This window comes from Onthophagus taurus, chromosome 11, assembly GCF_036711975.1.
Source record: "Onthophagus taurus isolate NC chromosome 11, IU_Otau_3.0, whole genome shotgun sequence".
In the NCBI taxonomy this organism is placed as follows: domain Eukaryota; kingdom Metazoa; phylum Arthropoda; class Insecta; order Coleoptera; family Scarabaeidae; genus Onthophagus; species Onthophagus taurus.
In genome coordinates, this window is record NC_091976.1 from 33,802,975 (window position 1) to 33,827,437 (window position 24,463).

General features: G+C 36.3%; 1 protein-coding gene across 1 annotated transcript in view; it reads left to right on the top strand.

Annotated features, from left to right (window-relative positions):
• The window catches only part of LOC111423570 (amyloid-beta-like protein), a 52,057-nt gene that overhangs the window by 13,041 nt on the left and 14,553 nt on the right, over positions 1 to 24,463 (top strand). The window contains exons 2-3 of the mRNA XM_023056827.2: positions 14,437 to 14,634; positions 20,876 to 21,023. Coding sequence (XP_022912595.1) covers positions 14,437 to 14,634; positions 20,876 to 21,023 — 346 coding nt within the window. The remainder of the gene's footprint in view (positions 1 to 14,436; positions 14,635 to 20,875; positions 21,024 to 24,463) is intronic.

Below are 24,463 nucleotides of genomic sequence, written 5' to 3' on the forward strand. Positions count from 1 at the left end.
AAGGAGCAGGTGGAATAACTTGATGTATCCTTATTTAGAAGGAGCAGGTGTCTACGTAAAAGTAATTTATTAAGGCTTAAGGTATAATACTTAAGTTAAAGTTGAGTTGATCTTACTTTCTATGCGGGTTATAAAAAAATGTTAAAAGTTCTTTAACAATGGTAACTACCTCGATATAACGGATTAATACACGTAAGGGAGAGTCCGTAAAACCTAGAACTAGAAATTTAGGAGTAGTAACGGTCGTTACTGTTAGGAACTAAAGTAGTTTATTGGGATACACGACCAACACGACATATCTAGCCTCCCTGGCCCCCGGACCCACTTTGTTAAGATTCCCTTCGTCCCCAGGCTGACTGATAAACTTGTTTCAGTTCTGAGGTGTGACTCGGTTAGGTTTGCTAAATGCAATTCTTTGCCTTTATCCACCTGTTTTTCAAGGACTAAGGATCTGGTTCCTAAAGGTTTACAATCTAATGTTATTTATAGGGTTCCTTGCAATAATTGCGAAAAAACCTATATAGGCACTACCAGTCAGTATTTTGATGCTAGGATCAAACAACATAAACGTGATTGTCAATCTAGAGATGAAAACAAGAGTGCGTTGGTTCATCACCATGTTCTCAGTGGTCACCATTTTAATTTTGAGAATTCTCAGATTGTTGATAAAGAATCAATTTATTCAAAGAGATTGTTCTTAGAGATGTTTTACATCAATAAAGAGGTTAATTCCTTAAACTTCAGAACTGACACCCAAAACCTTAGTTCTATTTACAGTTACCTTGTTATGAAGGACTGGGGTAGAAGGGATCAAACATCGATTGAGGGTGATTCGTTGGTTTTCTAGTTCTTTTTCGGTTTTTGTTTCCTTTTTCATAATTTCAATTTTATTCCCCCTCTCAACGCCACCTAGTGGTTACTTTTGGTGTATTTGGTGTTTCGCCGTGATGACGGTTGGCCAGCCTTGTTTCTTTTCCAGTTTTTGTGGTATAAAAAACTTACGTGACTTATTGCGTCTTAACTTTTAACGAAACATTTTAACGTGTTCTCTTTGTATGTAATACTTATTTTAATAGTTTCAAAATTAACTTTGTAATGATTTTTAGTATCTTTTGATCTTTAATTGCTCACCTTTAGTGAATTATTAGAAGTATAGTTTTTATGAGATATGTCTAGTGCTCAAAGTTTGCGACCTCATGTTTACCTTTGGTTCGGTTCCTTTATGCAATCCATTTTTGTAAGTTGTTCAATTGTTTTGCTTGTTAACTATTGTAACTTTTGTTTTTCAATATTGTAGTTGCCTATGAAGAAGGAAAAATAAAATTTCCGAAAGCTCGGTAAAGATAAAAGGAAGCCTCTTTTCAATTATCTAGCCTTTGTCGTGTTGGTCGTGTATCCCAATAAACTACTTTAGTTGCTAGAACTAGAAAGTTTCAACTTTTCGAGTTTTAGCTTTATAACTAACATTAGATCTAGAACTAAAAACATTTGGGTTTAGCCATGCGTCTCTCAATGCAGCTAAACCCAAGTGTTTCTAGTTCTAGGTTCTAGGTAGCTATGTGTTGTCGATGACACCGACTGGGCCACACTTTCCAAGGTTTTACCCCCTAAATCGGTTAAGGTTCTTCCTGAATGGAATTCCAAATTAAAACCACTCTAATTAGAGTTATAGGTATTCTCAGGTCCGTATATTTGGATTTGTTCTTTTGCTTTTTTGACAAAATCTGTAGTTAATATTTGTACACGTCAGTTCCTTTTTAACTCATTATTAATAAATATTTATATAATTATCCTAACTTTTGTGTTATTTAAATAGAATAAGGATAAAAAACATTTTTCTGTAGAAGTATGAAAGTTATTAGCGAAAATATATTTTCTACCCCAAATTTCTAACCCTTGTAAGTTGTTACAATAGTACTACCTAACGTATAAAAAAAACATCATGGGAAATTGTACCAAAATCGACAAACAATTTTCGCAACAAAAAATAATTTCCAGGCACTCCTTAATGTCGTATAGGGTTGATTTTACTGCGTAAATCTTAATTCACAACTAATTTATGGTTTTCTTCAAAATATCGTTCAAAAGTGTTACAGTTTATCACATTATTTTTAAGCAAAGGGGTTATGTATTATACCCCGTAATTTTGCAGGGGATGGTCAGAGGCAAATAAGAAAAAACACGTCATTAATATTTTTAAACGTATTATAAGTACACATAATATCGTCAAAATCGACAGGGTAGTTTTTAAAATATTCCAAAAATCTAGGGGTAGTTTACCACCTGAAGCCCTCAGATATATGTGTGATATATCAATGGAAAGCTCTTTAAAAATGAATATCAGTTTACATTTACCACATTTCGATAGCTATTTTTGTTTTCAGCCTATAAGCGAATATATATATTTCGCCCCGATTTCCAACCCTTATAACTCGCCCCAGGGGCTTTATTAGCATGTATAAAAAAATACGTAAACCTTATTTTTGGCCATACTATCGCTGTACCAAATTTCAACAAAATCGGTGAGGGGCAGTTCTGATACTTCCCTTGTAAGACCTAGAACTAGAAACATTTGGGTTTAGCCGTTTTGAGTCTGGTCACTAGGAGGTCTAGTGTTAGTTCTAGCTTTAATAAGCAGTAGACATAAAGCATTTCAGCAAAATCTTATGAAAATTTATCTTGGTCACTAACCACGTAGAGTCATAGAAAATGCTTTTGACATCAATCCAACAGCTCAAGCCTCTTTAGTATGAAATGTGGTTTAATTTAGGTAAATAGAAATCTTAGAGTTTCATCAAACGGAATTAATTAATAATTTCAAGGAAACTTGTTCCTTTGTAGTTTACTAAAGACAGTTTACACGACGATACTTTGCGTATTAGCGGTTATATTTACTAACAGCACGTGCAGTTCACGCATCAAAGTTTCGGTGCTTCAACAGTTACACCAAACTCAATAACTGAGCGCCCCGTACTAAGGAGTATGGTAAAACGCTCGAGGGTATGATTGGAGGCGTTGTAGCAATCACGTATTAATAATTCTTCTCTAAAACGTTATTCAGGTTGCGTTTGTGTTGAGATGGATCAATTAAAAGCGGAAAGTGGGTTGTCGATTTCCCCAGGAGAGGTTAATCCTGCAGTTTTACGCTTTAATTAAACGATCCAACAAGTTGGGACAAGTTTTCGCAAACTTGCATTAGGATTCTGAGGTTTTTCTTATACGAGACTAAATAAGTGGATTAAGTTATCGATTTATGTTAATTTTTCGCACCCTTAAGAAAATGATCTTCACGTACCCGTGAAGGACGATGCAGTTAATCCATTTACTGGGGATAATTAGGATCAAGGCTACCGGAGAGCTTTGCCAAAACGCGTTTGGTGTCCGCTTGAGAGGAGCTCATGTCTAAGGATCGATAATCGGGCGAAGCTGTACAAAGAACCGATGGAAATTCAATGAAGCCACTCTTGTACCGCGTTACAACGTAATTTTTGTAATTGCTACAACTATAAATTGCTCAACGGCAGAATTCGAACGTAATTCAACTTCCAACGCAGATCTAAATGGTAGTACTCAAAATGCGAAACGACTTATCCTCGACTTCTTCGCCTATAAATAATCACCCCCACTTAGAATCGCGCCGGGAAAAGTAATAAAATTGTTCGAGAGGCTGTCTGAGTCACCGCGATAACAACAATTCGGTTTTAAGCAGTTTCGCCCCCACAGAGAAGTTCCCTGGGGACGTTTCTGAAAGAGGGGTGAATGTTTGGGTCTAGGGCGCGTATGAGTCATCAGGAATATCGACCCGGTCGGGCCATTAGCGGTGTGGAATTCGACTCGCAGAGCGCACATTTCATTTTAATTCAATTTCTACAACGGTGGCTCTGCTATCAATTCTCATTCGCTTCTATGTCGTCATCGGTGCTAATCCAATCGCGAGCCACTACACCGAGAGCTCCGAGGATGCACTTGGCGGAAATGGACCTTGGAAATTAGTTTTTATTGTCGCTTTGATGGGGAGGGAGGGATTTTCTACTTAAAAAAAATAAAAGTCGTCTGCAATCGACTCGGTAGTGTTTCGAGTGGTCTCGAGGGGAATTGAGCTTTAGATGCGATTTAATAAGAGAGATTTGATCGTATCAAATTTTTTAAGAAGACAAAGCCGTGCGTATGAAGACTCACGGCTAAACCCGAAACTTTCTAGTTCTAGGTTTAGTGTTAGTTCTAGTTTTAGCTTTATAACTATCACTGGACCTAGAACTAATAACATTTGGGTTTAGCCGTGCGTCTCTCAAGACGGCAAACTCAAATGTTTCTAGTTCTCGGTCTAGTGTTAGTTTTAGTATTGCACTAGCACTATCACTAGAACTAACACAAGACCTTAAACTAGAATCATTCGGGTTTAGCCGTCTTGAGAGACGTGCGGCTAAACCCGAATGTTTCTAGTTCTAGGTCTAGTGTTAGTTCTAGTGACAGTGCTAGATAGGACTAGTTAGCACTAGATATTAATAAGTAACATATTTTTATTGAACAGAAACTAGAACTAATACTAGACCTAGAACTAGAAACATTCGGGTGAAAGAAACATTCTATGTCTAGTGTTAGTTCTAGTTTTAGCTTTATAACTATCACTAGACATAGAACTAATAACATTTGGGTTTAGCCGTCTTGAGAGACGCACGGCTAAACCCAAATGCTAGTTCTCGGTCTAGTGTTAGTTCTAGTATTGTACTAGCACTATCACTAGAACTAACACAAGACCTTAAACTAGAATCATTCGGGTTTAGCCGTCTTGAGAGATGTGCGGCTAAACCCGAATGTTTCTAGTTCTAGGTCTAGTGTTAGTTCTAGTGACAGTGCTAGATAGGACTAGTTAGCACTAAATATCAATATGTAACATATTTTTATTGAACTAAAACTAGAACTGACACAAGACCTTAAACTAGAATCATTCGGGTTTAGCCCTCTTGAGAGACGTGCGGCTAAACCCGAATGTTTCTAGTTTAAGGTCTAGTGTTAGTTTTAGTGACAGTGCTAAATAGGACTAGTTAGCAATAGATATCAATATGTTACATATTTTTATTGAACTAAAACTAGAACTAACACAAGACCTTAAACTAGAATCATTCGGGTTTAGCCGTCTTGAGAGACGTGCGGCTAAACCCGAATGTTTCTAGTTCTAGGTCTAGTATTAGTTTTAGTGACAGTGCTAGATAGGACTAGTTAGCACTAGATATCAATATGTTACATATTTTTATTGAATTAAAACTAGAACTGACACTAGACCTAGAACTAGAAACATTCGGGTTTAGCCGTCTTGAGAGACGTGCGGCTAAACCCGAATGTTTCTAGTTCTAGGTCTAGTATTAGTTTTAGTGACAGTGCTAGATAGGACTAGTTAGCACTAGATATCAATATGTTACATATTTTTATTGAATTAAAACTAGAACTGACAGTAGACCTAGAACTAGAAACATTCGTTTTTAGCCGTCTTGAGAGACGTGCGGCTAAACCCGAATGTTTCTAGTTCTAGGTCTAGTATTAGTTTTAGTGACAGTGCTAGATAGGACTAGTTAGCACTAGATATCAATATGTTACATATTTTTATTGAATTAAAACTAGAACTGACACTAGACCTAGAACTAGAAATATTCGGGTTTAGCCGTCTTGAGAGACGTGCGGCTAAACCCGAATGTTTCTAGTTCTAGGTCTAGTGTTAGTTTTAGTGACAGTGCTAGATAGGACTAGTTAGCACTAGATATCAATATGTTACATATTTTTATTGAATTAAAACTAGAACTGACACTAGACCTAGAACTAGAAATATTCGGGTTTAGCCGTCTTGAGAGACGTGCGGCTAAACCCGAATGTTTCTCGTTCTAGGTCTAGTATTAGTTTTAGTGACAGTGCTAGATAGGACTAGTTAGCACTAGATATCAATATGTTACATATTTTTATTGAATTAAAACTAGAACTGACACTAGACCAAGAACTAGAAATATTCGGGTTTAGCCGTCTTGAGAGACGTGCGGCTAAACCCGAATGTTTCTAGTTCTAGGTCTAGTGTTAGTTTTAGTGACAGTGCTAGATAGGACTAGTTAGCACTAGATATCAATATGTTACATATTTTTATTGAACTAAAACTAGAACTAACACAAGACCTTAAACTAGAATCATTCGGGTTTAGCCGTCTTGAGAGACGTGCGGCTAAACCCGAATGTTTCTAGTTCTAGGTCTAGTGTTAGTTTTAGTGACAGTGCTAGATAGGACTAGTTAGCACTAGATATCAATATGTTACATATGTTTATTGAACTAAAACTAGAACTAACACTAGACCTAGAACTAGAAACATTCGGGTGAAAGAAACATTCTAGGTCTAGTGTTAGTTCTAGTTTTAGCTTTATAACTATCACTAGACATAGAACTAATAACATTTGGGTTTAGCAGTCTTGAGAGACGCACGGCTAAACCCAAATGTTTCTAGTTCTCGGTCTAGTGTTAGTTTTAGTATTGTACTAGCACTATTACTAGAACTAACACAAGACCTTAAACTAGAATCATTCGGGTTTAGCCGTCTTGAGAGACGTGCGGCTAAACCCGAATGTTTCTAGTTCTAGGTCTAGTGTTAGTTTTAGTGACAGTGCTAGATAGGACTAGTTAGCACTAGATATCAATATGTTACATATTTTTATTGAACTAAAACTAGAACTAACACTAGACCTAGATCTAGAAAAATTCGGGTTTAGCCGTGCTTCTCTCAAGACGGCTAAACTCAAATATATCTAGTTCTAGGTCTAGTGTTAGTTCCAGTTTTAGTTTTAGAACTAACACTAGACCTAGAACTAAACCTAGATTAGTATTAGTTATAAATCTCTCTGTAATCGATTCGGTAGTATTTCGAGTGGTCTCGAGGGGAATTGAGTTTTAGATGCGATTTAATAGGAGAAATTTGATGATATCAAATTTTGAAATCATTAAAACGAAAGGACCATTAGGAAAATATGGTTCACATAAGACTTATGTAACTTCAAAAGCTTTTCCACCAATCGATTTGCACACCTGTCCATTTAATTTATAGCACGTGATTTAGCACTCGCTGAAACGGACATTTAGGACACAACTAATGTAGGTGCAAATGGCATGGTTCTGGACCACGCTAATAATACAAATAAACAGCAAATACGCATAAATCTAGTCTAGATATTGGATGGGTTTTGATGTATTTTCGGGGAATAAATCGTTTTAAATTTTGCCAGGTCACTCAATAAAATTGCTTTATTTGTTTATTTTTTTTGATTCTTTACATTGAGATAACTCAGTCATGTAAAGTCAACCTAAACGACGCCACAGTGCTTATAACTACTCCCTAAGGTTCGAAGGCAGAAGTTCGTTGAAAGTACATCCCAAAGGACTCCTCGAGTTCTCCACAAAACAAAGCCAAAGCACTGAACATTAAATTTTCCAAGATATAATTCGCTACTCTTTGGGAATACCCCTCTTTAAAAATCTAATGAATCTTTTAACTAAGAACGAGGTGAAGTCTTGTCAGGTACGCGAACCCTGCAAACGCGCATTATATTGTCCGGGAAGTTGTAACGCCCGGGAAACGTGTACGGTTTGCTGATCGAGGATCAACTCCGGGAGGACTCGGTGTCCTTCGTGTATTGCCAGGATTTCCTGAGTCCCTGGCGTGAACTCCCCTGCGAAATTCGATTAACCCTAACCCCGGCGCGCACTCCGGGCGGAAAATCTCTTTTGCCCGTCTTCTCTGCAGCTGAATAAGGTTAATTTACAGTGGCGTTCGTGATCTTAAGTTTTCTGACGTGAACGTATCAGCACCGGGTCTTCAAAGACGTGATATCTCTAATAAAAGAAATCGAATCCAATTCTTTTCCGCCAACTTTCAACTGACAAGAGTTTCAAAACATTTTAAAATAAGGTAACGCATAAATCCATGTATCCAAACGACGTTTTAAGACAAAACAAGCCCAAAATATACGGGTAAAAATTTATTGGAGTTTTCGCGCGCAAAGTTTTATTCCCGTTGTTCCGTTGGGAATCACGAAAACTTCCAGTATAAACTACTTTTGTCTTCCCATCTTGTCCTGGCCGTTTTAATCCCAGATTTGCAGGTAATAGCACCCGGAGGTCAAACAGCAGGATTTCAACCTCAATAATTTACCAGAAAAAAAAAATATATAAATCCGAGTCTTACATTTTATTTTTTTATTTTTCTCTTGCGTTTATTTGGATTGTATTCGTACATGTTTATTTCTCCCCCACAATTTTGATCTTGTATCTTCCACTTTTTCTATTGTTCTTGGCCCGACTCCAAGTAGGTCCTCCGCAAGAATTTATACGAAGCGATAAATCCGTTGTATTTTTTACAAACCTAACTCTGTTTCGCTATACACTTTAGGTTAAAGTTTCTTTTCGCTTGGTTCGGTACGCGACCGACGCTATTTCCTTTAATTTCCTGCCGCGCGATTATTAGGGGAAATGTCATCAGCAGCTTCCTGTTTGGCTAATCCGAGCTTAACCCAAACCTCGTACCGTAGGTGTTATATGCAAACTAGATGAAATTAAAACAAGTTGTTTGCTGCAACACAATTTTTATCGACTTAACAATACTCGTCCTTGAATAAAATCAATAATATCTTGGCACTCATTTTGTAGTTATGGAAACAAACAAACTGTTTGAATTATTCGACCTAAATTTTATAAAAACTTTTTAGGCCTTTTAAAATTTAATATTCATTTTTGTTTTCTTTTCACCTGGGTAATTCAATTAAACAAATTTTCACATTTTTTGCACTTAAAGGTGAAATATGTTTATTATCACTCTACCGGTTTCGCTCCTTTCGAAGCATTTTCAGGAGTTCGTCAATTTTTTGAACAACTAAACATGTATCTGATACTTTATTGAATTAATTCACTATTAAAATGTTAATCTCTAAACATGTGCTATCATACATCACTTTTTATTATTTATTATTTTTATTTTATATATATTTATTATATTATTTATTTTATATATATATATATATTACATCACTTTTTATTATTTATTATTTTTATTTTATATATATTTATTATATTATTTATTTTATATATATATATTACATCACTTTTTATTATTTATTATTTTTATTTTATATATATTTATTAGATTATTTATTATATATATATATATTACATCACTTTTTATTATTTATTATTTTTATTTTATATATATTTATTATATTATTTATTTTATATATATATATTACATCACTTTTTATTATTTATTATTTATTATTTTTATTTTATATATATTTATTATATTATTTATTTTATATATATATATTACATCACTTTTTATTATTTATTATTTTTATTTTATATATATTTATTATATTATTTATTTTATATATATATATATATATATTACATCACTTTTTATTATTTATTATTTTTATTTTATAATAAAAAGTGATGTATGATAGCACATATTTAGAGATTAACATTTTAATAGTGAATTAATTCAATAAAGTATCACATACATGTTTAGTTGTTCAAAAAATTGACGAACTCCTGAAGATGCTCCGAAAAGAGCGAAACCGGTAGAGTGATAATAAACATATTTCACCTTTAAGTGCAAAATTTGTTTAATTTTCTTTTAAAATTTATCCCAGAAACGGGGGGATGAAAATATGTTGAGGTTGCTTTTGAGAAAAACGTAAAATATATACGACATGTCCGCAATGCGGTAAGCACACAGTTCATTTTTACGGCGTTCCCTGTATATTATTTACGCGCGGCTTCGCGTAATAAGCCGTAAAACCTTTGATTACGTACGCGGGCATAAACCCTTCCATCAAAGTACATTTTATATTTTCTTTATCCCAACATCTTCATTTAGTATTAATTTTATTAATAACAATAGGGACGTTTCTGTAATTCCACTGACCAAATAGATCAAATTTCCGCCGACAGATTCAAGCGTTTGGATTCGGGTGTTTGTGTTGGAAATCATAACGGTGGTATGCGAGATTCGACGATACACGATCCAGTGCAGATTGTGTCGGAGTGATTTAATCCGTTGTATTGTACGCAGATGTGCAACGCTTTCATGTGTAGATAGACGTTACATTTTAGTAGTAGAAATTTTCAATTTAATTCTAACCTGGACGACCAAAGATAAACGACCAAGCGGGGAAATATAACATCCCCGTAACAGCAAACGTAAATAACTGTAATTGTACGGTCACCCAGCCATAAATCAGGAAAGTTTCGAGTGCCTGGAAGTTCACGGAAAGAAAAATATTAATGACTTAAGAAGGAGGGCTTTAAAACTTCCTCCGGGTTAAGCCGTAATTTATTTGAGTAATTCCAAGTGTTGGACTGATTGATTGCTTTATCAAAATTATAATCGAAATAAAAGTAACATTTCTAATTTGATTTTTCACTTTCTAATGGTAATTACTATTTCATCCACTTACCTTATTGGATTTTATAGAACTCTGGAATCAACTCAATGCTGATTCTGGAAAGATCGATTTGTTTTTATCCTGCTAAAGATTAAATGGTACTTGTACGAGATAGAGTAGTTGTAACTGCAAATAAAAAAATACTTGACTAGATACACTTCATAGGAGACTAGAAAAAACCAAAGATTAGATACTTCTGGATAATGACTATATCCTGTTTAATGCATGACGACGATCATAAATGGTTTGAAAAAATCTCTAGATTGATGGCAAAAACGAAAATGTCATTGCAGATGACTAGATATTACCAATAGGAGACTAAATCTCGTTTATAGTAGACCACTTAGCCCTTACAGGGAATTAAATACTGCTGGCAGAAGACCACTTGGTGCTTGAAGAAAATTATTTATTGATGTCACAAGTCTTGTTTGACATATAACCACAACTATACATATATTGTTTAAGGAAGTCTAACTATAATGAAAACCAAGTTCTCATTGTGGATGCCTTGATAGCTGATAATATGTTACTAAGTCTGGCAACAATTTATTATTTCATCAGTGATTGAAAACATTTGATGTCGATTTTTGACACAAACAACTTAATCAACGCGGTATCAAAGCCAAAAAGTGTGACTCGCCAAGAAATGTATAAATGAGATGATGTAGAAATGTATAAAATGACCCTGAACTGTCGAAGGTGTACTCTAGAAATTGGATAACTTGTCACACTATCAGTTCTCAGCAATTCGAACGCAATCATTTCTTTTTCATTCCAACTTACGCAAGTTCTACCGTGTGAGGATTCGAAATTAAACTTGAGGGCGGTGTTCTAGCATTTCCACCGGCTGTTAAAGTTTCATTAAAAAACGTGGAGGAAGTTTCTGGTTAAATTTTCTAATTACATTAAAACCTCGATATAATGAATTATATATTAATTAATACGGGGAAGAGAGTGTCCGTTATATAAATAATTTTAACACACACTAATTCGGACTGCTATCCACACCGTAGCTATATATTTATACCAAGGACAGTAGAATCTAAGAGGATTGCTACATCCCGGGAATAAGCACACAGCTCGAAGGCCCATTTGTGACGTCAGCGTTGAATAACAATGAACCAGTATACCTAGAACTAGAATCATTTGGGTTTAGCCGTCTTGAGAGACGTTCGGCTAAATCCAAATGTTTCTAGTTCTACGTCTAATGTTTATTTGGGTGTAGCAGTACGTCTCTCAAGACGCCTAAACCCAAATGATTCCAATAGCTGCTTTTAGAAAACTACTTAGCGTTTGCAGAAGGTTAGATATAGTTGGCAGAAAACTAAATACTTCTTGATAATGACTATATTCTGTTTGATGCATGACGACGATCATAAATTGTTTGAAAAGATCTATAGATTGATGGAAAGAACGAAAATGTCATTGCAGATGACTAGATATTAGTAATAGGAGACTAAATCTCGTTTATATTAGACCACGTAGTCCTTACGGAGAACTAAATACTCCTGGCAGAAGACCACTTGATGCTTGGAGAAGATTAGGTATTGATGTCACAAGTCTAGATACTGTTGACAAAAGACTACAGCACAACTATATATTGTTAGTAGTGTAAGAATGCCGGTTCTAGAGCGGAAGTTGCTCCTGCGGTGACGTCACGCCTCAATGTATTAGGTATAGGGGGGGATACCAACCAAAGTTTGGGGGGGAAAAAATTAGGTTGGTATTAAAAGTAACTAGAGATCTAGGGATTTTTAGAAAATTAAATAGAAAAATTTAAATACAATGGCGCCACCTAGATTTGAGTGGTGTAAGTAGGACTGAGTTATGCGCACTCTGGTGTGTAGTGGATAAATAAAACACAAAATTAATAAATAAAAATTAATATTATATTTATTTTAAAACACAATTAACCCTAATATATTTAAACATATTAAAGACACTGAACCTCTGATGATCGAAGATGCATCTTTCATCGCTGTGGTTGTTGTAGGTTGATCTTGTTTTGCGGAGGTTCCTCCTCCTTTCTTAGGATTTTTAACTTTAAAACTTACTTTAGGATCTGTCTTCAACCGGAGTAGTTGATAATGAAAATTGTTTATTTTCGAATATCAGCTGGAGATGATGCTAATGTAGTAGTAGTAATCTCTAAGGTTTCAGCTGAAGGTGATGCAGTAACTGCTACGGTCGTTTCTCCTTCTTCTTCTTCTCCGCTATCGCACAATGTTGTCGTAATAAAAAGAAAGAAGAGGAAGACCGTTGTACTTGAAATTGTACTAAACATTTTCTTTTATATCGTGATTTACGAACTAGACGAATTAGCAGCGGTTAAAAACGAACTGAATCGGGATTTAATCGGAAGATTAGATAAGAGGAAACTCGCTCGCAGATGATGAATATTTTTTTCCCCCAAACTTTGGTTGGTATCCCCCCCTATACCTAATACATTGAGGCGTGACGTCACCGCAGGAGCAGCAGGAGCAACTTCCGCTCTAAAACCGGCATTCTTACACTACTATTGTTTGAAGAAGTCTAACCATAACGAAAACCAAGTTCTCGTTGTCGATACCTTGGTATCTGATAATATATTACTAATTCTAACAACAATTATAACTGTTTATCATTTCAAATCAAAATTTTCATCAAATCTAGAAGAAATGATTGAAAACACCTACTCTTAGGTCGATTTTTGGCATAAACAACTAAGTCAACGCGGTATCAAAGCTTGCCAAGAAATGTATAAAAGGATGATTTTAGTTGTGGGTGCAAAAGAAGAAAAGTTCACGTTATTATCTGATGTTTCTCCTTTTTGCTCCTCATCATAATTAAGACCAAGGAGTAAATCAAGTTGATCTCAAGCGGAAAACTTTTAATATATTCCGGCCTCTCTCCCGCTAAGCTGTCTCTCGGTGTTATATTAAATTTATCTACGCCGTGAAGAGATCTGAAAACCAGCGAGGCGGTAGTTGGAATTTACAATTAAAACTCTTAACGGGAAGATTAATATTCGTTGTTTGTTTATTTTTATTATCGTTTAAATGTCAGGGTAAGGGTGTGTTTTCGTATAATACCGCAAATGGCCATTTATTTTCAGGACTTTATTTCCCATCATTTTCCAGTGCAATGAACTTTGCGATAATGTCACCGCCGTTCATTACTGCTTAGTACACCCAAGTGCGCAAGTTATTATTCCGCGGACCGATTGTATCGGGTGGTAATCGATAGAAAATGCTTATTACCTCCCTCTCGAACGATTTCTTTGTTTACGAGTAGAACGGCAAATTGAAAAATATCGACTCTTTTACTATGACTGAATGTTTATTTTTGAAATTAAACACTGTTCGATGAAGCTGTGATCGGCGAGTTAATTAAAACACGGTCTGTAATTGAATAAAACAGTACTCTATCGAAAATCAATGTTTCGCACTTGCACGTATAATTTAATTGTTTTATTTTAGGATGAAAATGAAATATTTTAAACAATTTTATTATGTTGTGCTAAAGTTTGAATTATGATAAAAAAATTTGGTATTTTTTATAATAAATAAATAAATAAATCATGAAAGAGACAAAACGAGCGTTATTTAAAGTTAATTAAAACGTATGAATTTGTGTTAGTGTGTGAGCAAACAAACCCTCCCCGGAAAGGGTTCCTATATTACTAACCTCAACCCGAGCAATACTTTCTCTTCCCCTTTCATTTTTGGGGAACATTCCGTTCCCATATTTACCCGGACGGGCAATTCCCTCGGAATTCAGGCCATTTTTAGCACTCTCATTTGCAGGAAGCGTGTAATCCTTCCTTGGATTTATGAGTGGAAGGATATTGCCTCCGACGACGACGTACCTCTTTAGCATAAATTATAGGATCGTAATAAACGCGAAATTAGGTCACGGTCCTCTACATCTTGACGCGCGCCGAGATTATTCCATTCCCTAATCTGACGTTTTTTTTTTTCTTTATTTCTAGGGTTTGCAAGATGGGATCAGTGGCGGCCCCGTTTCGCATTTTGAACCTCAAGTGGCGATCTTATGCGACGCCGGAATTCACGGCCAGGAGGCCTATCACCCTCAATATATGGCCGAACAGGGGAAATGGACCACCGATTTAACATCGAAGGCCACCTGTCTCAAAGACAAAATGGACATTCTGGATTATTGTAAAAAGGTAAGTAAAACTTTTTACCAAGTACTTTTCAAAGTAGGATGGTGTATTTAAGTTTTCCGGTATCGGGCGAAAATTGTGCGATTTAATGTAGAGTTTGCAACCTGCCTGCGACAGCGGCAACTTCGAAATTGAATTCCATAAAATATCGGGCTCTCCTGCGAGTACGTGACGGGGTTCTTGTCGACATTTCTTTCAGCGAATTCTTTTCCTTTTTTTTGGGTGACCAGAACCCAATTGTTTGTTGGCTCCAAATAGCAATAGCTCTTTTAATTAACGAATCTCTTCTGGAAAGTTTCCCATCAATTAAATCGAATTGGTTGCTTTTCTTGAACTTCTCAATTGGAATTTTCTTTCAATTAAAAATGTATTTAAGAACTGGATTTAATCAATACCTTGTGAACTTGTTTACAATGTTTAAGTTGTATTCCCTGACGTTTTCGAGGACAGCGCTTAACTCGAGTCGGAGGACGCTATCAAATTCACGTTAATAACTTATAACTACGTGAGCTGGAGAACAGAGAATGGGCGAATTCAATTTGGAGGCTCGGAGTTGGCCAATTAAGGACAACACTATCTGGGACATAAAGGGACAGGATGGGACTTTGGTTCGTAAGCCAACGTATAATGTCTTAAGCAATGAATACCACATCTATTAGTTAAAATTGAGATATTTATTTATGGGTAATATTAAACGAAGCGAAATAATACAGAATTGTGTAACGTGAATTTATCGAATTTCCGAGACGACGGAAAATTTTGCACGCGATCAGCTAAAAGTGGCACATCAGAAAACGCTAGCTTGGCATTTATTCGAAGCTGAAGACTGCAAAGAAGGCCATCCGCTTATTGGCCTCTCCAAGCTAAAAATGGCACAATCGATCGCCTCTCCTCTACATCTGCAAGACCCCGAAAGTTCCAGTTCTAGTTCCGCCTTGCGGCTTTCGTTCGGAAAAGTTTCGGATACCCGAAAGCTCGTTTAGAATTGTAACACATCGCCAGCCCTTCCCATTCAATTGTAGATCCCTCGCCGAAGTAAAGAAGTTTGTCGTGTCGTGGTAAAACCGAAACACTTTTAGCTCGTCATAGAGAATGGAAACGTCCGAGGAGTTTTTTTTTATTACACGGTCCATTTGTTCGATCAAAAAACCGCCTAGGGCTAGAAAATTTTAGCTGTCAAGTGCCATGGATTTATACACGCGGGTTTAGCATTACTGTTAGTCCAGCGCAATTTATTTACTCTCTGCTTTTTTAATTTTTTTTTGTGTGAAAGCTCTCGCAGAATATAACCTTAATCACATTGGATAGAATCGGATAGAATCGAGTGTAAAGCGGTTTGACCAAAGTTTTGAATTTACGACGAGATTAACGACTCTCAAAATTGAATCAAGCGGTGTGAGACAAACTTTACCTCAATTCCCATTTAGCCCTGAACTGTCGAAGGTGTACCCTAGAAATTGGGTAACTTGTCACACTATCAGTTCTCACCAATTTGAACTAAAATCTTTTTTTTTTCGTTCCAACTATGTATCATTTTGATTACTAACAAAACTTATATAGCCCATATTACGCAAGTTCAACCGTGTGAGGATTCGAAATTAAACTCTAGGGCGGAGATCTCATTTAAATTCTGAAGGGGTTGGGTGGGAAACTGTTCTAGCATTTCCACCAGCTGTTAAAGTTTCATTAGAAAACGTGGAGGAAGTTTCTGGTTAAATTTTCCAATTACATTAAAGTCTCGATATAACGGATTAATACGGGGAAGAGAGTATCCGTTATATAAATAATTTTAATGCACACTAATTCGGACAGCAATCCACATCTATATATTTATACCAAAGACAGTAGAATATAAAGGTGGGTTCATGCAAAGTGTTTTAGTTTTAGTCATAGTCATCGTCATAAGCGTTTGCTTTAGCTGTAGTTGTAAGGAAAGGGATTGGTTCATGCAATATTTAAGCACAGCAAATTAAAGGAACATTTTGATATATAACCAGTCGTGCCAAATTAAAAAGAAAGAAATCGGGAGTGAAACTGTTTTATTTATTATGATTAAAAAGAAAATTGTTGTCGCTGCTAGTGTAATGTGCTTGAATGCAGCTCTATTAATCGCCAAAGATTAAGAAATAAAAGACGACGGCGTTTTGGTAAAAGACCAATCAATAAAAATAGAGAATTAGAAGGAAATTATGCCACTCTGATTAGAAACATGTTGGAAAAAGAGGAAGATGACTTGCAATTTTTTAAATATCAGCATTGTTTTAAGGGCATGTGTTGGGCACCATTGGAGCTAGTGAAAGAAAGCATGACAGCACATCTTTAAAGAATCTTCTTTGGGGAGAGCTTTTTTAAATGGAAACATAGATATCCCTTTTCCAAACAAATTGCCTGACAGCAACATTATACATACTTCCACATTTTGTTGTGGGTGATGTTGCGGTTCCTCTAATGGAAAATATAATGAGACCATGTATGTATGTATGTAGGAAAGCGGAGGGTATGCTACGCACACAGCACCTAGGCCCCAACGGGCCCCTTGTACATCCTCCTACACTGTCTCCGGCTACATCAACCAGCCTAAGGAATTTCCGAAGGCTAGGATACAGCTCAGAGGTGTGTTCCTGATGCCATCTGTGGTCGGCCATTCCTCTCCGAAGTCTCTCATTCTGAGGTCTTGCAGAGTGGGGCATTCACACAAGATGTGTCGGACCGTCTCCTCGCTCTCTTTACAGAGGCGACAGAGAGGACTAATAGCAAGCTTAAGGTTATAAAGATGCTTGTTTACCTTACAGTGACCCGTGACGAGTCCCGTTACAGTTCGTAGAGCGTTTCTACCAAGCCTTACGAAAGACAAGGCTGCCTCTGCTGAAGGATAATGTAATACTTCCTTGGACAGATGGCAACCCTTAACCCTATCCCACCAGTTCATGAACTTTTTGTGGGTAAAATCTTTAATTATCTCAATCTAAGTTGATAAGGACGGAGCGATTATCGGTTCAGGCGAACATGGCGCTCGCTTGGCAGCCCTTTTGGCAAGCCTATCAGCGTGCTTGTTACCTGAACAAGTCGAGTGTCCTTTTATCCATTGAAGTATGACACAGTTATGCACTGCGGCCTTCTCCAATGTCAGATGACAACCCATAACAAGTCCTGAGGTAATTGTTATTCTACTCAGGGCTAAAATAGCTTGTCTACTGTCAGTATAAATTGTAAAAGTCTTACCTACCAAGTTGGATCTGACAATAACGTCAGCGGCAAATTGTATGGCGATTAACTCCGCCTGTATGACGGTGGTACTTATACCTAAAGGTTCAGATACGTGGAGTCGGAGATCGTACGAGAAGACTCCGGCTCCAGCTCCTTCCCGTCTCTTTGAACCATCAGTGTAGATTTTAAGGCTGTTTTTTACCTCTACTTCTGTGGAGCTTGGGTGGGTGAGATATTTCTTCGTAAAAATGTGTTGTAGGGGTGTAAAGTCCGTTACACACTCCAGAATTGGTGAGTAATCCACCATTTCATTCCAGAGATTGGCATTTTTACTATTTCTCTCACCCATTAGAATTCCTGCTGCTCGCAGTCGAGTCATGGTCACCAATGCCACCTCTTGGATGAACAAATGAAGTGGCGTTAGGTTTAACATGTTTTCCATGGCTGCAGTGGGGGTAGTCCGCAGCGCACCTGTAACATACAAACACGCAAGTCTCTGTACTTTATTAAGTGCAGTAGTGGATGTAGACTGTAGGGTCTTTGACCACCATACTACTGCACCATAAGTAAGCATAGGTCGGATTACAGCCGTGTAAATCCAGAGGGCAATTCTGGGTGACAAACCCCATGACTTACCTATAGCCCTCCGGCATTGACCGAATGCAACGTACGCTTTTTTTACTCTATTATCTAGGTGGGCTCTCCATGTCATTTTATTGTCAAGTGTGATGCCCAGATATTTAATAATGAGACCATATCCCGGACAGTACTTAGGGCTAGAAAAAAACATTTTCAACTATCGTTTATCCAGGGCAAGGAGAACCGTTGAAAATGCCTTTGGTATACTCTGCCAGCGGTGGCGAATTCTACGGAGGCCAATCATAGCTACTTCCTTCGTATTGAACGGCAAAGCGAAAGGTACTGTCCTCCAGGATATGATGATACTATTCAATCAGAGTCAGGGGAAATTATAAATGGTCAGTGGTGAGCTGAACCAATGCCACTGCAAAATATAGGACGGGTTGGAAGCAACAATGCGGCAAGAAGGTTCCAGAAGAACAGAGAATATTTTAACGGTATTGGAAGTGTAACATGGCAATATGACCATGTATCGCGCGTTAGACCTTAAATTTTTTATATTAATAAAATATTCATAAATAATGTATTTTAATTCATATTTTTTTTATTCATAATAATGTGTTTAATTTCATAACAAAAGATAAATAAAAATAAAATTAGTTTATAGTAAGAAACATTAATATTTATTAACTACAAAAATATCACAATTATTACACCAATGAGTTAGAAGCTGTAATATTTCGGCTCTGAATCGCTGCTGAACCTCTGAGGGCTTTTCATTCACAAGTTTATTGATAAATTTAGAAAAAAAGAAGCATTTGTGTCTTCTTCTTCAATAATATAATTTGTAATTTTCTGCATTGATATTTTGATGCGTTCTGCCAGATTGTCTAAGGAATCTGCTATTAATAAATAAAACTACCATTCATTCCTAACTTGCTTCCAATTTCCATAAAAGCGTTTTCGGACATTAATTTATTTTTATGGTCTTTATGTTGTGGATCATAAAGATATTGATACCCTTGTATCAACTCTATTAATTTTAAGTCAATTTGGTCCGCACTCGACTCCATTGAAATAATTGTCGAAACAATAACGCACAGCAACCTTAATACAATAAAATACAAGACCTAACTGACCTAACCCCAATTTATAAAATAAAACAAAACACTGCTATATTACAAAGGCACAAAAGAGAAAAGTGCGCATGCGTCACGTTACGACCGATTGTTTTAGCTTTAAGAAGTTAAAAGTTGGGCAACTCTTGGGACTAGGACAAAAATCATTTTAGTCGTAAGGTGTTGTATGAACAGTACTACTAAGGCCCACTTTTACCACCTCTTGATAAATTTAACCGATAGATAACTTGGCGCTCTTAGCCAATGAGAGCGCTTAAAACAGCTGTAACCATGGTAATTATCTATCGGTTAAATTTATCAAGAGGTGGTAAAAGTGGGCCTAAAACACGTTGCATGAACCCAAGGTTTATATATTAAAGGTTGTCTAAGTTCCTATGCTGCAATACTTTGATTTTAGTTTGTGGGCGAGGGGCAAGAGCAGGAGTGTTTCGTGACGTAAGCGATCACGGATTGCGCACGCAACCTCATGGCCATGTGGTGCTCCATACCTTTGTTTAATTTGAATTGCTTGGCGGTATTATTTTCCACATGTGACGTAATGCGCAGTATGATTGCGTACGAACCTAGACAACCTCTTATATATAAACCTTGGCATGAACCCACCTTAAGAGGATTGCTACATCCAGGGAATAGGTGCACAGTTCGAAGGCGCATTTGTGACGACAGCGTTGAATAACAATTAAAACTAGAGCTAACACTAGACCTAGAATTAGAAACATTCGGGTTTAGCCGTCTTGACAGATATTCGGCTAAACCCAAATGTTTCTAGTTATAAATCTAATGTTAGTTCTAATGACATTGTAAGTGTAAAACTAAAACTAACACTATACCTAGAACTAGAAATATTTGGGTTTAGCCGAACGTCATTCAAGACGGCTAAACCCAAATGATTCTAGTTCTAGATATAGTGTTAGTTTTAGCAACAGCGTTAGTATAAAACTAGAACTAACACCGTTTCTAGTTATTGGTTTAGTGTTAGTTCTAGTTTTAGTTTAATAAAAATATACAACAATCTATCGCTGAATAACAAATAAAACTAGAACTAACACTAGACCTAGAACTAGAATCATTTGGGTTTAGCCGTCTTGAGAGACGTTCGGCTAAACCCAAATGTTTCTAGTTCTAGGTCTAATGTTAGCTCTAGTGACATCGCAAGTGTAAAACTGAAACTAACAATATATCTACAACTAGAAATATTGGGGTGTAGCAGTACCATAAATAGAGATAGTAATAAAGATAGTAATAAATAAATAACTTAAATAACTTTTGTTTATTCCAATTTATTTAAGTTAATTAATATTATTTTTTTTATTTTCTAGATGTACCCAAAACGAGATATAACGAATATAGTAGAAAGCAGCCATTATTTAAAAATAGGATCGTGGTGTAGAGTTGGATCGACATCAGGATCGCAATCTAGAGGAAAATGCAAAACGGCAAGATGGGTGAAACCATTCCGGTGCTTAGGTGAGTGAGATAAGGTGTTTTTCCAGAAAAACGAGCCGATTTTAACCCGGACACGTTCGATCAGAGTGAGTCGCGCCCCGACGCCGAATCCGACACAGAGCGAACGAATCGATAGACGAGTATTTTCAGCACTTCCTCTAATGATGTGTTCGGGGTACAACGCCCCCGTACACGGAGAGAGGGTCAAAGGAAATTCGTTACCTTCTAAATTAATGCCGAATTTGCAATCCCCTTCTTCCACTTCCGTCGAGAATTCCGATTAACGTTCAGGTATCGACTTTCGGACGCCGGGGGTCGTTAAAGGTCAATTCCCGAACGGAAATGGACTCGACGAGAAGGCCAACAAATGGAGTGGGTGGCTCTTTCAAACGTTAAAGACGCAACGGACAAAAACGGCTTTAATGTGCGCATTTCGCAGTCACTTCCAAATTGGAAAATTATTCAGATACCCCATCTCTAACGACTCTGCATCTTGAAGGAGGTAATGTTCCGATGATCTTAAAGAATCTGTAATGGAACATCAAGCTGTACAGAAAAACAAGAAATTACAAAAAAATCTTTTGCATTTGAAGAAAAATTACAACAAGAAAAGTTAAAATCATCAGGCATCGATGTCTTTTAAAACCGTACCTCGTTATATATTCAGCCGAACCACGAAAGCTTCAGCTTTTATTATGCAAATAATAGGATAAGGTGCCCCATGGAATACATCTACCATGTTTATACGAGTTGGCCGAAACGATATCTTTAATATTTCAAGTAAAGATCTGTTTCTCTCGATGCAACCAAAGAGTTGTGTTGAATAATAATTCTACATTTTATTTTGAAATTTGTTCTAAAATTATTACGATTGATCAGCATAGATGATTAATGTCTTGACAGTCCATTGGTTCATATATCAATCACGCCTAACCCCAACAAATATTTAAACGAACCAACTCAATGAATATACTATTTTTTATCACAAATAATTGTAAATTTGAAACAATGATAATAATCTGAATTGTCTCAATCGCATATTCTAAACTAAAACTGATTGCTTGACCGCTCGGCCGTGAGCCAATGTGTTAATTATGACAGAGGTAATCAAGTGGAACCTTGCTGCCAGGCGTTGCGATACAATGCCCGGTTCAAACATGTCCGTTTGTGCGCACCAGAGCGTTTCCAATCCATACGGATTGGATCCCTGCTAGGGGGTTGGGTACGATATAGAAAAAAAGCTTAGTAATTTAAAACTGTTTTTTTAATCTAAAAAATAAAAGAAGTTGTGATGAAGCTGTATTATGATAATTTCGTTTTCCCGCACCGCATTCGTTCCGGCACCTAACGGAATGGTCGTTATTCACGTTGGCATTCAAAGTCCACTTTAATTAAATACGCCGGCTGAATATTTTCGCGACCGGCGGCGCTGACGGGCTGATGCCCGGGATCATCCGGGACTATTTAGTCCTAGATTCCAGCAGAAATTAAGGTATAAATCAGCCACCAACGTTTAAACGAAATGAGATTAATCAAAAGCGGTTTATTCAGGAAGGATTAGTTCTGTGCGTTAAGCAAAAACTTTTCCTGCTTTCTAATTTCTACAAAAAATCCGATAATGTAATAATCTTGATAATATCTAATAATTATAAAAAGTTGGTAATAAATTTAAAGTTGATATTGTAAACTTCTTAAAGCAGATTTATTTAAAATTTCTGTTGAAATCGGTGAGTAATACCGCAAAAAAATCTATCAAATGGGAGTGAAAGCAAGGACAACAAAAAGCTTTCGAAACCCCTAAGCGACATGTTACGGTGACTCCCATTCTATAATAGAATCAAGCAGGAAAGCCGTGTATGCATTATACGTACAATCGCCGGTAGATATGGTCTTGGCGCTGACATATATGCAACATATACATTAAGACTACTCAATAGTATTGAAAGGAAAAATCACGGAACGAGTCTAAATCTGAATCTCGATTAATTCGATAGATCTTTATGTTTTGCAAATAAAACGTTTCTGTATCTTTATGGTATAAGACGTACTCTCTAAATGGTTTTTGGGTTAAAATGAGTTACTGTGAAAATATTATTATCATTTTTACGAGATTTTCCACATCGGATAATATCCAATAACATTATTCGATTTGTGAGCAATGTCATGCAATTTAATGTCATAAGCACTAGTTATAAAGTTTAAAATTTGAATTATAACTGTAAATTTCTTACAATAATCTTGTATCAACTCAACCCGAACTCCTGCTGTATAAAACCTTGAAAGATCATCTCCAATTCCTAGACAGGATATGCCCGTCAGTTATGCACAGCGCTAAAATGTCCTGAGATTTTTCAACACAAAACTGACAAATAAGTTCAAAAAATCTCAATTGTAGCTCATATATAGTTCGTTTTTTTGTCTATAATACATACTTGTCAATGTAAATTATTTAGGGTTTCTGTTGGTATTATCTAAGACCCTTATAAAATTTATGTTGTTTTCATGATTTTTAGTAACATTGTCAGTAACTAATTAGTTGAGGTTAAAATACTAATAAATTTTTAGATAAATACGATTTTGACGAAGTACATATTTGTTATAAAAACGTGCTACAAAGTAATTAAATAGAATAAAATACCTTTTCTAGGTAAGTGAATGGCAAATAAACACCCCACAACACTTTTTATGCACCTTTTCTTTTTGAATAACGAAAGCTCAAACGTCAATGTGACATATTTACTTCAAAACATGATAAAACAAAACTCCCTGTTAATTTTGCCAACTTTACAACAATTTGACAGGTATTATAGAAAAAAAATGAACTATATGTTATTGCGTAGTGCTTCACTGATGGAGAAGTATGTGTTGCTGTGGTCGGTCCGAGATTTTGAATAATTCAATGTTTTTTTAAATGAAATACATTGTGTGACATATCATTGAAATTTGACTTAATTATCCTATTTTTTGTGTGAAAATCAAATATGGAGTTCATAAGAAAAAATAAACCTGATGATAGTTTCACGAAAACGAAACTTCGGAGAAAATTTCTAGTTATGTCATGACATTTTTCATAAAAAGTTGCCTTAAGAATGTTTTTTTAAATTCACAAAAAAACGTGTACCATAAGAGGTACATTTCTGTACCTCTTATGGTTTCTGCGATCCCAATGGTGGGGGTCGAATTTGAATTATTCTGTGTTTTCTCTATAAATATTGGTAATGCGTAGTGCTTCACGGATTAAAAAGTATGTGTTGTTGTGGTGGATTCGAGGTTTCCCCATTTTTCCTGTTGGTTCCCTTTGGAAAGGAGATCTTTTTGCCAAGATTACACCTGGCATCTTCAGTGCGTTGTCGTAGTCTCCTGTCGGTAGACTGCCACTTTCCAAAGGGAACCAACAGGAAGAACGGATGAAAGCAAGAAGGAAGTTAAAGTGAAGGATGTTACATTAGGAGAACAGAGGG